The 16813-nt window shown below is 45.0% G+C and overlaps 1 protein-coding gene across 1 annotated transcript in view; it reads right to left on the reverse strand.

Moving 5' to 3' along the window:
• Positions 1 to 16182, reverse strand: part of pde8b (phosphodiesterase 8B) — a gene marked incomplete at its 5' end in the record, with an annotated part of 46881 nt that extends 30699 nt beyond the window's left edge. Inside the window, 2 exons of the mRNA XM_084572155.1 lie at positions 320 to 376; positions 15901 to 16182. Of these exons, the coding sequence (XP_084428281.1) occupies positions 320 to 376; positions 15901 to 16182 (339 nt within the window). The remainder of the gene's footprint in view (positions 1 to 319; positions 377 to 15900) is intronic.
• Positions 16183 to 16813: the final 631 nt, after the last annotated feature.

A 16813-nucleotide genomic window follows, 5' to 3' on the forward strand; every position in this document is an offset into this window, starting at 1 on the left:
TTTGCAGAAAAACCCAGTGCAACCTGAACCTCGCACAAGAATACAAGCAAGTTTGATTGTTTCCTAATTTAAATGGAATCCTGCAGGGAAATAAAAGCTGAATAGTAGAGTTTGACTGAGAAATATATACATTTTGCTCATATCCTGAACTGAAGTGCACAAAAAATACACTTCTGCAAAATCTGAAGATGCAACTAAGGTTAATATTTGTGCACTTGTGCAGAGGAGGCCCTCGATTTTCTCATCAGCTTCATGCCTTCAAGTTCTTGAACATTACAAAAGTAGCTCCACGCACGACGCTAAATCTGTTCGCTCTTACCTGGATGGGCTCTTGGGTCAGTCTCATTGGTCCCACACATTCTTCAGTAGCTGAAACCTGCAGGAGAAAGAACAGATGTTGAGAGTCGCTCACAGGCTTTCCACATAAGAACCCCCCCCCCCCCAAAAAAAAGCGCACAAACACTTCTTACCATTTTACCATTGATGTCCAGGAGCATACTGGCATAGTGCTTCTCCACGCTCAACCTGTCCTGTCTGCCCCTGCTTTAATCTTCTGTCTCACTCCCTACTTTCAGCTGCTTTAAGTCCACACACACAGAGCAACCAGGCGGGTGTTTCCTCCAACGAGGTCGACGCGTGGAGTGAAACAGGATAGAGATAGTTTTCTAAAACAACAAATATCTGCCCATCAGATGTTGTGATGACATCCCCTACGGTGCAAACATGGATGTTTCCCCTGCAACGTAAGCCGTCCAGAACGGAGCCGTGCCCTGCAAACGTCTTTAGAAGGTATTAGCCACCAGCCACTGATTGAACTCACAGGTTTACCTGCATAATCCTGCTGCAGAGGCCTCACACACTCTGCTGTGTGTGTGTATATATATACATATGTGTGTGTGTGTGTGTGTGTGTGTGTGTTTGCAGCCTGTCTGGGAAGATTCAGCGGGCTTCTTAACCACATGCGTCACTCTGGTGTGAACTCGGCTGCATGTGCATCCTTTGAGCATATGCACGCACACATATGCTTACGCCGCACGGTGAATCAGCTGTTTACTATATCACAAACACCGACACATGTGGCCAGGTATTAACCAGCATGTGTCCAGTTAGCTTTGAGCAAGCTCTACCCTGGCGAGACACTTTTCTTTGTCTCTGTTGAGAAGAGGTGCGTTTTTTTCTTCTTCTCTCTTTCTTTCTTTGCAGCTAATGTTCATAAACAGACTCATAACCTCCGGGGGAATGTTCCACATTAAGGTTTCTCTGAAGAGAAACATCTATTCTCTCGGCGCAAAAACAGAGAGGGGAGATAAAGGAAAAGAGGGGGAGGAGGATTTTCGGCTAATTCCACCACAGGCACAAGCCCCATGATAACGCATGCTAGCACAAACACGGTGTATGACTAAAGCTGCGAGTTAGACAGGAGTAGATGACTCCAACGCCCGTCATTACAGCGTTATTTGTCAGCGGTAATTGGGCTTAAAGTTGGACATATTTCTACCCGCAACTAATCTCGAGTAACCGCTTCTAATCCCTAACTGAACGTCATCAAACACAAAAAAAAAAAACTCCTTTGGCGCTGCACTTTAGGAAACAGGGGAATTTTGTTGACACGGATCTTCATTGCGCAAACACGACGGCCGGTGCCAGTATTTTTTTCTTACATGCGCCGTAGCGCCTGTCGTTTGTCCATGAGCGTTTGTCGAAGCATAAAACATGAGCTAAACATACAGGAGAGGAGCCAAGGATGCACAAAAACACACAATGGCCCGAGAGAGAGGAATATTGTCCCGCTGTTATCTTACGAAACACAGTCGGACCATCTTCAAGGTCAAAGTTCAGAGACGGATTACAAGTTCAAAAACTTCTGCTTACACCAGGGTTGGACTGATGGAGCTTTGCATCGAGAAAACCCAACAAAATCTTCTGCTAGATTCAGATTTAAATGTCGCAGCCTTGCACCTTTCCGACAATCCTCAGCCAAGCTAATCAAGTGAAGCCTGAGGAGAAATCTTAAACCTAAAACTGTGCAAGCTTTAATCGTCTGTTCCTGTAGAGTCACAGTCACTCAGCTTCACGTTAGGGCATTTAAAACATGGCATAATGTACCTGCACGCGGATCTTTGTGTTTTTCCTGCAAATGCAAAGCAGGTGCGTGAAGGTGTCTGTGATTTCTTTCTGCAAAAACAAGTAAAATACTGCCTGGAACTGCTTCACAGACAAAAGACAACAAGTGATTATTTCTTTAAAGCAACAGAAGACCTTATTATAGGTATCTGTGAAGGTTCCCAGTTATCCAGGTCATGATATATCCAAAAAAAGTTTCAAAAAAAGGCAACTGGAGTTTTTTGAGAAGACGTTTCACCACTCATCCGAGTAGCTTCTTCAGTTCTAGGGGACTGGTGGGAAGTCTGAGGTTTAAATAGGAACTCCTTGCTTCAGACTTCCCACCAGTCCCCTAGAACTGAAGAAGCTACTCGGATGAGTGGTGAAACGTCTTCTCAAAAAACTCAACAAGTCCAGGTGCCTTTTTTTGGACTTATTATAGGTATTTTTTTATTTTTATAGGCCTCTCTTTATTTGACTGTCCTCCCAAGAAAATAAATTGTTTTACCAAGATCTTTAAAACTCACTTGTCTCGACAAATCATCAGATCGCCTCTTTTGAATAGCCAACAGTAGCTGCATTTATGTGGACAATGACTGCACTCACCATCTGAGTAAAAATGCCTCATGTAGCCACTTCAGTCCGAACAGACTGACCTGATCAGAAGGAATTTTCAAATCAGGTTGAGAGGGGTGGTGTAAAATATGTTTAATAAGACAGTATCATCTCCTGATAATCATGAAAACTCTTCATGTGATGGTTTCTCTCTAGTTGGAATAAAACCATGCTGTTTGAGCATGTTTGCTCCACGTGGGGTAAAACATCAGGTGAGGAGTTTCCAGGAGGGACGGAAACATGGAGGTGGAAAAACAACCAGTTGTTGAAACTAGAAGTGTTTGAAAAGATGAACTGAGATGGAACCCATGTGGACAGCAACGATGGAAATGTGGAAACATTTTGGCGTTTGGGGAAAAAAACATCTGTTATATTTCTGATGCTCCTCAGCAGCAGAACCACTTTGTCAATAAAAGTTATTTTCTGATTGAAGTTAAACATGTAAACACATACGCCGATCAGCCGCAACATTAAAACCACTGACAGGAGAAGTAAATAACATCGAGCATCTTGATCTGATGTTCAGCAGCCATCCCCAGCAGGATGCAACCACAAAAACACTTTAGGAACAACTCAAAAGAACATGAAGAACAGCAGAAGGTGTTGACCTGGCCTCCAAATCCACCAGATCCCAAACTGATCAAGTATCTGTGGGATGATCCACAGAGGCCCCTCCCTTCAACCCATAGGACCCAAAGGCCGGACACCACAGGACACCCTCAGAAGGCCCATGTCCATTCTCTGATGAGCCACGACTGTTTTGGAGGCGCAAGGGAGACCTACACAATATTAGGAAGGTGGTCATAATGTTATGCTTGATCAGTGTATACTATGATTTCATCTGGAGGATATTTTATGCTGCATAAACGCATATTAGTTCGGGTTAGGTTGTAGACAGTGTCCTTAAACTGGAGAGGCTGTTTGTTGCTGAAAAGTGTTCAAGAAGTCAAATGATATACGTCTCCTGAGGGGAGGTTTGATGACGATACCAGGGTTGTGTTGTCACTGACATCACACTTGTTTGTCTCTGAGCACAAAGGCATTCTTGAAAAGCTGAGCAGGAATCACCGTCTCATGGTGTCGGTTAGTCAAGCTAAGAGTTGACCCATAGGAGTCAGTAAGAAAAGACCAAGAACAACAAAAGGGCAACAGGCCGAGGGGACTGAATCCTGGTCGACTGTTTGGTGACAGCGACCAGACTCCAGATATATCAGTGTGGTCGAGGGTCGGCTTCATGGGAAAATGAGTGATTTTGTTTTATTTGAGGACGACACGGCCAGATGTGAAACAGAGCAGGAAGGAAGGCAGCAGAAATGGGGACGGGTCGGTAATCATGGCTGAGAGAGAGAGAGAGAGAGAGAGTGAGAGAGAGACAGCAATCTGGAGAGGGATCAGTCAGAGGAGTTAGGAGGTGACGGAGGAAGCGAAGGAGGAGGCTGTCAGCGGACGCCATCCCTTCTAGGTGACAAAATCCTCACGGAAAGACGGAGGGAGGGAAGCGAGTGAAATGATGGGGACGAAAGCTTCTTGAGGACGAGTGGCGGGAGCAAGATCGATGGGATTGTTGTGGAAGACTGAGAAAAGGCCGACGCTTGATTCATAGAGACTCGTGAGAAGAGGCAGGAAAGAGGAGAAAAATATTTAAAGAGAGACGAGATAGTAGACATTAGATGACATTAGAGTTTGCAGAAAGCCAGAAGAGGGAACTAAATCACGTTATCAACACAATCAACCACTTCAGCCACTAAGCATAGTGTCAAAACACCTAAAAACATCTAACTAGAAGTGTGTGGTTCATAGAACCTAGGGCAGTTATAACAGGATAGGTACAAACTATGGTTAATGAATATATGAGTGGTAGTAAAGTGTCTGGAGGGGTTCTGCAGCGTAGTTGGGGTTAGCGTGGAGTTCAGTATCTAGACAGCTGTGGGGGAAAGGCTGTTCTGGTGCCATGGCTTTGGACTGTGACTACCTGTAGCGTCTACCTGAAAGTCGGAGGGCAGACAGTTCATCTTGCTGGGTGGGAAGCATTTTGCTGTGGATGTCTTTGATGGCAGGAAGTAGAGGCAGTTTTCACCACCCTGAGCAGTTCCCATATCAGACTGAATACAGCTGGTTAGGATTCTCTGAATAGCACGGCGGTGGAAGTTCACCAGGACGGCTGAAGAGATGTAGTTTTTTCTTAGTTTTCTCAAAGAGAAGAGGCGCCGGTGAGTCTTCTTAACTAATAAGCGGTTTAGACTTCTGCATTAATTTGAAGCAGGAGCTACGGCAACAGCGCAGAGCCCTACCAGACCCTGCTCAGACCCTAGCACCGTAGCATAGCGCCGTAGCACGTTTTACCGCTTTAGTATTTCCGGCTCCTTCTCCATAATTTTCAAATTGATTGTTTTGGATCAATAAAGATGGAACACATGGAGGAAAGGTTAACTGAGGAGGTTCAGAGATACAAACATTTGTACGACTTGTCTTCGGTGAAATTTTGGCGAATGTTTCAGTCGCCGTTGTTGACAGTGAAGCAGGAAGTGGAAACAAAAATTAACCCCACTGGCAAAAAAAAACACAGCGCCGACTAGTGTTTGGGTGGTGTTGGTGCAGAGAGAGCCAGACTGATGAGCGCACAAGTATAAATGGCTCGCACCGGCGTAGGTTACGGCGTCTAGGTCCTAGACGTACTGGACCTAGACGTATGGGACCTAGACGTACTGGACCTAGACGTACGGGACCTAGACGTACTGGACCTAGACGTATGGGATCTAGATGTACTGGACCCAGACGTATGGGACCTGTGGGACCTCTATTGCGGGACACAGACACCGTATCCTACGTACGTAGCCTACGCTGGTCCCAGTCATTTATACCTGTGCGCTCATCAGTCTATGTCCTGCAGTACTCTAAAAGAGCCTTAATGCTGGAAATACTTCTCTCAATAGAGCATTTTAGCATTGTCACTGGGAAAGTACTAGCCTATAACTCAAAGAGCCGCTGCACAAAAACCAAATTTAAAGTTATTAATTGAAAGTAATTTAAAGAGTCACTATGTAAACTCAAAAAAGTATGATACTCGTGTTGGCAAACTCCAGTTATCTGTTTGCGTTTAGTCCAAAAATATGTTTTTTGAGCTAAAGAGTCCAATTTGGGCACATTTCTGAATATTAACAACAGTTTTACAACCTGACTGAAATCCTTCTGATCAGAGGTTTCAACTTGACTGTATACATGGACGCTAAATAACATTATCTGATAAAGATATATGTGTTTTATGCCTGCATCGATTCCAACTTCATCCATTTGGACGTGGCGTTTACCCCACGTGGTGCAAACACACTCAGAAAGAATGGATCTTTTCCAATCAGAGAGGAACAATCAGATATTAGGAGCTAATATTTCACTTTTGAATGGATTATCAAAAGTTGACACCACCCCTCTACATCTGATTAGACAGGTATGTTCTGACTGAGGTGGTTTCATGAGGCATTTTGTTCTGATTATTAGTGAAATACCAGCACCCTTATAAATGCAGCTACTGCAGCTCATTCTATTCCTTTTGTATGTAATCTGTTGCTGTGGGTATTACAATCCTTTCAGATAAGAAGGATTCAAAATGTGCACCAAAGGAAAACCTACTTTTTTAGTCTCAGTTCACCTCAAAAACGCTGGATACTACATTACCCACAATGCAACTAGTTCATCCTTCCTGCTACACATCAAGTTTTCAGTCTTAATTTCTGAGGACATCCACAGACTTTAATGTACAAGGACACTGGAGATAATATCTGCAGGAAGTCACGCTGGAGCTAAAAATGTGCGCCCAGATCCGACCGAGCCGTCTCTTATAACCACGGCTGCTGCTGCTGCTGCTGCTGCTGCTGCTGCTGCTGCACCGTTGCTGGCGAGCGGCCCCAGACTACAACCGCCTCCTGATACGCACCCCCTTCCCCCTCCCTCCCTTTCACCTCACAGTATATTAATAAAACCTGCCTCGCAGCTTAAAAGACCTCTGACGCAGATCTTCGGCTAATTGCAAACTTCTTACGGCTTTTCTTGCCGCGGAGCCGCCTTCATCTTCGGCTAATTCTTTGTTTTTGTGGAGCGCTCTGTAACGTTGGCTTTCGAGAGAGGTGCCGTGTAAATAAAGCGTACTGCGCCCCAGGTATATCATGTCCCTGCATATAGTGTATACACGCTGTTATAATACACGTCAAACACCGCTTTCATCGTGACGCACGTTTAACGGGGAGGTTTATTCATCTGAATGCAATCAGCTTAACAGAGTTATGGTGTGTTTAATGTGATCTTTTTTTGATGGCGTTTTAACTGCTGGATTACGAAGTCAGTTTACATTATGGTTAGGGAACAGAAAGCCTTGTATACACCTAAAGGCCAATGTCTAATTATTTTCGAGTAAGCGACAAAGAGGGGTGTATTTCTCCTCTACACTTGACCCAGTGAGTGATACAGCATGACGTTACCGCGTCCTTCAGAGCGGAGCTAAATCTTCTGATCCTATGCATTATGTCAGTGTGTCTGACCCAGGAGGAGATGTTACGTGATTTATTTTCCTACGCTCAGATAAATGCCGAGCAGCAAGCTTTCATTGCGTTCTCTTCCCTCGTCGTCGGCAGGCCTTGGTGTTGCAGTCCTTGCAACAAGGCCCTTGTGTTATCAGCCGTGCAGGTGGCCTTCTGGAGCGGCCCCGAAGGGACTTGAGGTCGGCCTCAGTCTGTACACGGCTACGTTTATCTGTCCTTATCTGTTAAGACTCCTGTCCACGGTATGAAGTCGATGATAATCTGACACTCATCATCTGATATTGTGACGTGGCTCAGTCATGTGAGCGAGCTTCTTGGCTGCAGCCTTCAAGAGATACACCGATCAGCCACAACATTATGACCAACAGGAGGAGGAGTGAATAACATCAACCATCTTGTGACAGTTCAGTGTTCTGCTGGGAAACTTTTGGACCTGGCATTCATTGGTGTGAAGGTTACTTAGACATGTATCACCCACCTAGACCAGACCAGGCACCCCCACCCCATAGTAATGACACTCCTTGATGTTCAGCAGCCATCCCCAGCAGGATGCAGCCACAAAAACGCTTTAGGAACAACTAAAAAAAAAACATGAAGAACAGCACAAGGTGTTGACCTGGCCTCCAAATTCACTAGATCCCAAACTGATCAAGTATCTGTGGGATGATCCACAGAGGCCCCTCCCCTCAAAGCCCCCCCCCCCCCCGTGATCGTACCAGCACGTTGTCATTCAGGTCAAGGAACAAGAGCTGCAGCATAGAAACTCAGTTTAAAGCATACCTAGCAGAAGAGGTTCATTATGTTGAGTTGAGTAGTAAACTCTAAAATCATGATTGGCAAAAATCCTGTGTTTGCTTTGGGTTTGGTTCAGAAACATGCAAATTTTATCCCGACTAAAAGAATCCAGTTTCTGAATATCAACAACGGCTGCAGTTACATGGACGCTACAGTTCATGATCTGATAAGATACGAGCGCGTGTGCACGGACCAAACTATGAATCAGAATGTCGACAGAAGGTGATGGAGATGGAGCCATGTTTTCAACGTGGCTGCATGCATGGATTCTGACACTGAATGAGAACGTGTCCAAACGTTTGACTGGTGCAGCGTGCCTTTATATGCCCCAAGAACATCAATCAGAACAGAACGATTGTGACAAAGATAACAGAAAAAGAAGATGTTTGAAAATCTGATTGTTTTGCCGTCGCCATTTTCAGATTTTCAATCCCTCCTGGAAACTTAGCTAAGATTTTCCACGGAGGCTGGACATCAACCGTTTGATAAAGTTATTAGACCTTTAGCTGGCGTACAGAGAGAAGGCTTCAGAGAAATCACCTGGCTACACTATCCCATCCAACAAAACGCTGTGGAGTACTATTAAATGCTACTGGCGGTGCTGAGTTGCTGCCTGTTTTTATACAGGCTATGCATATCTGCAGCTCACAGTATGTAGCACAAGAGCTGACTTTGATCAATGAATCAGAATGTCGACAGAAGACGATTCAGACGGAGCTGCCTGCATGGATTCTGGCTTTATATCTTCAGTTTTACAAAATACACTGAATAAGACGAGTGTCCGAACCTTTGACTGGTGCAGTGTGTGCATTTATATGTCCCAAAAACATCAATCAGAGCAGAACGTTTATGACAAAGAGGTTCTGCCCGCTGTGGAGCATCATATCTGCCGGGAACATAACGGAAAAGGAAGATTTTCAGTTCTTCCTGGAATCTTGTCACGTTACATGGGGCAAATATGCAAAGAGAGAATCTGATCATGTGTTTACATGGTTTTTAGGAGCTAAGATTTTCCAAGGAGCCGTTTGATAAAGCTATTAGACCTTTAAGCTTCAGAGAAATCCCCTGGCTACACTATCCCATCTACCAACACGCTGTGGAGTAGCTATTAAATGCTATTGATGGTGCTGACTTGCTGCATGTTTTTATACAGGCTATACATATCTGCAGCTCACAGTATGTTGCACATGAAGGAGAATTAGAGGTGCAGCTTGGGACCAAGGCGTCCCGCCGTGTCCATGCCAAGCAAGCATCTAACCCCCAAATTGCTGCCCACAGCACCAACTGTACAAAAACATCAATCAATCAGAGGAGAACGTTTACGCCGGGAACATAACAGAAAAAGAAGATCAAACTTGTCATGTTACGTGGGGAAAACATGCACAGAAAGAACCTGATTGAGTGTTAACGTGGTTATTAGGAAGATTTATTCAGACTATTAGTGTCCTTGTAAAGACAGCTGCTGGGTGTTGAAGCTGCAGCGACCTGCCACTTGTTTTTTCCGTGGTTTAGAATTCCACTGAAATCCTGCAGCATCCAAATTGGGCCTCGAGTACACTGAGATTCCAATAAAGATTTCACGTGCAGTGAAGTGTAAACTATAAACTCTTTCGGATTTCCGCTAAATCATGGGAGTCACTCATCCTCTGACACTTGAGTGCCACTGAGCCCTGGCACCGCTCACGTGTAGGATCGAGTGGCATCAGAAAAATTCGGACTATGCTTCGGTGAGATAACGTGCATGTAAACACGCACCTACAGGAACTTCGTTCGCGTGTAAACAGTCGTCCCGGTCCAACATTCAAAGTATTTTCCACTTCACAGGCCGGAAGACGTTCTCCCACTTGCAAGCCGAGCTCAGAGTACGTTCACAACAAGACAAACTCTGCCAACTCTTAGTAAAACGTGTTTTAATTAGAGCTTTGAGGTATTTATTCCCACGCCAGCTTATGCTTACACCAGTTTAACCGCTCTTTCCTGAACTGCTTCGTTCCATCCGCTATTTTACGACTTTGTCGATATAAAAACGTTAAATGAGAATTCAATAAAGATGACAAATAATGATAACCTAGGCACGAAATGCATGTGTTGGTAGCCACCAGGGAGACAGCGTTAGCAAACAGGCGGCTGGGTGTGGCCAGACCGAGGCCTCTTTATCAGCTCAGGTGCACCTTGCCAGGTTGAACTTGGATCCAGCCCAACGTTGACTAGACATTTTAAGGGATAGTTTATTTGGACTGTGCTTGTATGAGGTGCTTTTTAATAGTCTTCGATAGTATTACAGTGCAGTATTACAGTCGGGCCCTGACTCGGAGGAGCAGACAGGAGTGTGGGCACGAAAGCAAAGGAATGAGCTGCTGTGGACAGAGCATTAGCTGAATTTATTTTGGCCCCTAAAAGCAAAATCTATATCAGTTTAAGTGTACACTGCATTATCACTGTTTGCCTTGCTGTCAGATAACCCTCTCAAACAAGGAACTGGAACTGTTTAGCGCTCATTTCCAAGGCACCAGATTCTATTGTCAAAAACAGTTATTTTACCGCCCAGGCTATAAGAGTTTCTTCTTTACATTTGTGCGACTTAAGTGTTTTAACAGACACACTAACAGGTTGAAGCAGCGGGAGACTGTTAACTCCTGCGTGTTGAGGTGTTTAAATTATCGTTTTTATCAATGGAATCTGGTGGCTTTGAAGAGAGCAAAACTCTGCGCATTGCAAGTTCAATTCCAAGCAGGAAAGATGCGATAATATTCTAAATTTGTAACTTAGGTTTAAATGGATTTGATTTTTATTAGGTGGACCTTCTTTTAGGTGGATAAAATATTATAAATATTGCAGCCAGTGCTCGGCTTCTCCTGTCTGCTTCTGCAAAGCCCTATACTTTACATTACACACAGATTTATCAATATCGAACAAGCAGCACTTTAAAGAAAGTGAATTATCCCTTTATAAACGATGCTCCCAGAGAGGGTTAGAACCAACAACAGTTTGCAAGAAGACACAGTACAAGCTGATGTTTCTCAAAGGTTTTCCATCTGTGCACGGAAACAGCTTCAAATCTGTTAAATCTCTGGAGTGAAAGTAAAAAAAACACGGTCAAAGTTAGAAAAAGACGGTTCCCTCAACTAGCACTGAGGAACAGCTACGTCACGCCTTCCTCTGTGTTGCGCAGGGCACCACTAATGCGCGAATACAACCAGTAATCTGAGCAATTATGTGCGGCGAAAGTAATTATGCAAACACACGAGCCAGTCTAATAATAATAACGATGATAATAATGGTAGTGAACGCTCTGGACTTGTTTTTGAGACATCACGAAGGATGAGGGCTTTACGTGCGTCGACTTGTTTTCTATATACAGTTACATAACTAAAGTACAACCAGCTCTTCACGCGCTCGGATGATGTTCTCCTCGCTCCTCGTCCCTGCTCCTCGACCACGGGTTCGATCTGCAGCCTTGATCACGTCGTCTCCATCTAGACTCTGATGTGTCTGCTCACCGTGACGTTGCACGAAGCATTGCTTCTTGCTGGGCAGTAGTTGTTAGAGAAGCAGCTTTGGGACCGAGGGGTCACAGGTTCATGTTTGCTTATTTCAAGTGACGTATCCCTGATTGTAATACTTTGTAAGCTGAGTTTATGCAGTGTGGTCTTTTCTACAGCTACTTGTTGCTAACTTGCAACTCCTTGCCTCATCTCTAGTGTTTGCAACCTAAAGCAAAGCCTTTAAAAGATCCTTTTTGCAAAGCATATGTGGTAGCATAGATGGTTCTTTGAGGCCAGATATATTTACTTGTTTTAAGAAACCTTTAGAGGTAGATTTTCTTGTTCTAGAGGCAGATATTCTGCTTATTTTAAGTAATATAGCCCTGATTTATTTTTTGCAGTGTGTTTTTTTCTACGGCTACTTGTTGCTCACTTGCAACTTCATGCTTCTAGCGTGTTAAATTGTGTTTCCAACCTAAAGAACAGCCTTTGAAGAGCCTTTCTACAAAGCATATGTGCTGAATTCAAGCACAAGTTCCTACATTATAAGATAATTACACTTAAATATTTGCTTTTTATCAATACAGATCTACTTGTTTTTACCATAAAAACGCTAGTTTACCGATATATGTGCGTGGTTATTTGAGGCTTGATATCTTTACTTGTTTTAAGAAATCTTTTGAGACACGTTTTCTTGCTCTATTTGCAGATCATTCTGCTTATTTTAAGTGATATATCCCTGATTTAGTTTCTGCAGTGTGGTCTTTTCTGCGGCTACTTGTTGCTCACTTGCAACTTCATGCTTCTAGTGTGTTGCAACCTAAAGCAAAGCCTTTAAAGAGCCTTTCTGCAAAGCATATGTGCTAGCATATGCTGAATTTAAGCACATTCTCCTACATTATAAGATAATAGTTCTTAAATATTTCCCTCATATCAATACAGATCTACTTGTTTTAAGTCTAAAAACATTCGTTTAGAGATATCTGTGCATTGTTCTTTCAGGCTTGACATATTTACTTGTTTTAAGAAACCTTTTGAGGTAGATCTTCTTGTTCTAGAGGCATATATTCTGCTTATTTTAAATAATATATCCCTGATTTAGTTTCTGCAGCGTGATCTTTTCTACGGCTACTTGTTGTTCACTTGCAACTTCATGCTTCTAGTGTGTTAAATTGTGTTTGCAACGTAAAGAACAGCCTTTAAAGGGCCTTTCTACAAAGCATGTGCTGGCATATGCTGAATTCAAGCACAAGTTCCTACATTATAAGATAATTACACTTAAATATTTGCTTTTTATCAATATAAATCTACTTGTTTTTAGCATAAAAACACTAGTTTAGAGATGACGTGATATATTTACTTGTTTTCTTGTTCTACTTGCAGATAATTTTGCTTATTTTAAGTAATATATTCCTGATTGTAATGCTTTTTAAGCTGAGTTTTTGTGACGTGGTCTTTTCTACAGCTACTTGTCGCTAACTTGCAACTTCATGCCTCATTTCTGGTGTTTGCAGCGTAAAGCGAAGCCTTTAAAGGCCCTTTCTGCAAACGAAAGACAAGACTTCATTTCTTTTCTCGGAACAATCGACGCGTCGATCTTTTCCACGTCCAAACGAGTCGGGGGGTTTACTCGAAAAACTGCTAATTCACGCTCCCGTCTGTGTGTTCTTATAAGTCAGCAAGGCCCTGCAGGGACGTCTGTACGGGCCACCAGCATCAGCTCCTTTACATGTGACTGTTCACACCCCTGCCGTACTGACCAGAGGGGTAAACAAATGACTAGTGCATATAAACATGCACACACACGCGCGCGCACACACACACACACACATAGACACGCGCACATGGGAGCATGATCAACACCATGGCAGATTATCAAGACCCTGCAGGGTAAGGCAGATGGTTTTAATAACAAACGGTATCATTGATCCCCGGTCGGTCCCCGGTGATGGAGGGGGAGCCGAGGGAGAGCAAAGGAACAGCTGACAAGAGAGACACACACACACACACACTGTCTGTGCTACACTGAACTCATGACACAAATCTATTAAAAGTATTCAGCGGCTGGACGTAAATATTATCAAGCCGTGCTGCGATTTCAGCTGCTGGTGAGAAGCGTCATAAACATTTTTTCATTCACTTAAACGACTCGCGGCATTCCAGTTACTGTCCAGGGCCCAGACGGGACGTGGCTAATTAAAGAGCACTCAGTCAGATAATGTCAAATAAAGCTAATTTGCGTTTCACCAGATCTTCTAAAACTTTGCAGACATTGGATTTTATTTGGCAAACTTTGACGAATCTCCTCCGGGCCTGGGCCTGGGCCTGAACGGGTTAAAGTGTTTCTGAGAGTCTGAGGACGGGGTCATCCGCTGCACCACTTCTTAACAAAACACAGCTATATCCTCTGGGGTTCGATCATAAATACGAAGAAGTGTCTGTTCACATGCTTCCTCATGAGAGGGGTCCATCGGCGAGTTAAGAAGCACACGGACTCTGTGACAACTTGGGAACGCTGCTGGGAAAAGCAAAGCCGGTTTTATGAATTAACGGTTCGTCGAGTTAGAGTCAAATCAGAGAGAGAAAGCTGCTGCTTAACTTTGAAAACAGCAATTTGACACCTGGGCTTTCGCACTCAGTTCACAAACTTTGTCTCGTCTGCAAAGGACGGAGAGGAAAATGTGTTTAAAAGCGGCTGAAAGTGTTATTTTAAAGTTGGCGTGAGGGTTTTATTCATCAGACAGTTTCATTTTTGCCTTATTTTAAGTTAATAACTGCTTGCAGCATCTCCCAGGATGATTGAAACGTCCTGCTAACTTAAAGAATAACTCATCTCACTGTTTTTATGTTGATTTCGATGAATCCCTTATTAAATTTGGCGTCTTTCAGCTTCGGAGCAAACCCCAGAAAGCCTGCAACAGAGTTGTCTCAGAGCTGGACAACGGAGAGAAGACCACACATGAGTTCTGACTAAAAATAATTTTTCTTTTTACTGAAAAAAGGGGGAATTAACCTAAACCAAACAAGGTCAAACAAATTGGAGGACAGAAGGGGTGGGGGGAGTGAGGATGGAGTCGGTGCCATGAACTTGTCTGAAGTCGTCAAGCCGCAGCTAATCCTTTGACTTTTGGGACTTTGATTGTTCACTCTTTGCTTTGTTGTTTGAAAACTAACCGATTAGACGCAGATTTCTGCCTCTGATGGAGTCTCTGGGGACGGTGCATAATCCGACAGAATCCAACATCTGTTCGCAGAGAGAGGCCTTTATTCATTTATAACTCCTGTGGACGCGCCGTCACTCAGGGTGGTGTCAACACGGAATCGATTCGTGACGCATCTTCAACAGTTACTTTATAAATAGGGATTATAGATACTAAGTAGTAGCAGCGTGCATTGCACAGACAAATACACCGATCAGACATAACATTACGACCACCTTCCTGATATTGTGCAGGTCTCCCTTGTGCCTCCAACTCATCAGAGAATGGACATGGGCCTTCTGAGGGTGTCCTGTGGTGTCTGGCAACAGGATGTTGTTAGTGGGGGGGGGCCTTTGAGGGGAGGGGCCTCTGTGGATCATCCCACAGATACTTGATCAGTTTGGGATCTAGTGAATTTGGAGGTCAGGTCAACACCTTGTGCTGTTCTTCATGTTTTTTTAGTTGTTCCTAAAGCGTTTTTTTTGTGGCTGCATCCTGCTGGGGATGGCTGCTGAACATCAAGGAGTGTCATTACTATGGGGGGGGGGGGGGTCTACCTGGTCTGGTCTGGTCTAGGTGGGTGCTACATGTCTAAGTAACATCCACACCAATGAATGCCAGGTCCAAAAGTTTCCCAGCAGAACTCTGAATTGCCCCAAGATGCTCAATGTTATTCACTTCTACTGTAAATGGTCATAATGTTGTGGCTGTTGTGGTGTATGTCAGCTCAGTGTGCAGCTGCATCCTTATTAATAAATCACTGATTATGATTACATGCTAATCATGTCAATGCATGCATCTCGGAGAGGAACCTTAGCACGTATGTAGCGTTCTGTCTCGGGTGATGCGTTCAATGACCGATCATTATCAGACTCATGGCTGACTGCTGATTGATAAAGGCGGTGAATGAGAGGAGGCTGAATGGACTTCTAATGACAGACAGACACTCAGGCTCGGGCCTCCTCCTCCAACCAACATAAACAACATAAACCAAAAAAGAAAAAGGCCCTCCTCGAGTGTGCGCCTCATTCACGGATCGGTGATGGTTTGTGTGCCTGCGCCAGTGCACCGTGTTTTGGCTTGTTTTTTTTTTTTTTTTGGTTCATTTAACCTGCCCCCCCCCCCCCCCCCCCCCCCTCCGCTGTTGCTGCTGCTGCTGCTGCACCGTACCTTGACGCTGGTGTGGCTGGTCTGCGTCTCGGCCTCGATGCGGATGTGCCCCCCGCTGTTCTCCTTGCGATCCCGGCACGAGTTGTTGCGCGAGTGGCGGCTCTGGTAGGTGATGACGGAAGGGATGGTCTCGGCCGCGTCGGTCTTGATGAAGAGCCCGTGCAGCGTGGCCGCGGTGCCCTGGGAGATGGTGGTGGTCTGGTGGGGGGAGTTGGATTCGTCTGAGTCTCGGCAGTAGATCACCCCGCTCTGAGAGACGTGGATACTGGGAGCGCAGCCCATGCCTCAGCGACGCGCCTCCGCCGGGTCCCAGAGAATAAACACCGACGCTCGGGTACCACCTTCCTTTCCTGTCGTCCTCCACAGCAGCAGCCGCCTGCACACAGGCTGCTGGTCTCTCCGGGGCATCGGCTTGCGGGCTCGAATCGCGCTCTCCTCCGCACGCCTCCGTTTGAGAACATGAAGGGAGGGAAGGTGTGGATTGGTTCTTTTAATCCGCGCGTCCCATGAATCCGCTTCCTCCTCCTCAGCAGCAGCAGCAGCAGCAGCAGCAGCAGCCTCCGCTAGTGCGGGATCTCTGATAACATGCTGAGGACGGAACGCGCTTCAGGCTGTGGTCTCGATCATCGTGGCCCGTGGCCTGTGCCAGCCGCCAGCCAGCGCGTCTGCGAGGGAGGTGACCCGGACCAATGGAGAGCATGAAGAGACGGACTAAACCACCTGGCTGCTGCTCTCCACCATCTCCTGCTTCCTCCTCTGTGACATGCTCGCGTTTTCGGCCCGCGGAGACTCAGCTGGCTTCATGGAAATCTGCTCTGTGCCTCTACTTTAGTTATTTCGCTCGCAGATCATTGGCCACGGTCCATCTCTCTCCCTCTCTCTCCCCCCCTCTCTCTCTCTCCTCCCTCTCTAA

Source organism: Chelon labrosus (assembly GCF_963514085.1).
Source record: "Chelon labrosus genome assembly, chromosome: 22".
Lineage (NCBI taxonomy): Eukaryota > Metazoa > Chordata > Actinopteri > Mugiliformes > Mugilidae > Chelon > Chelon labrosus.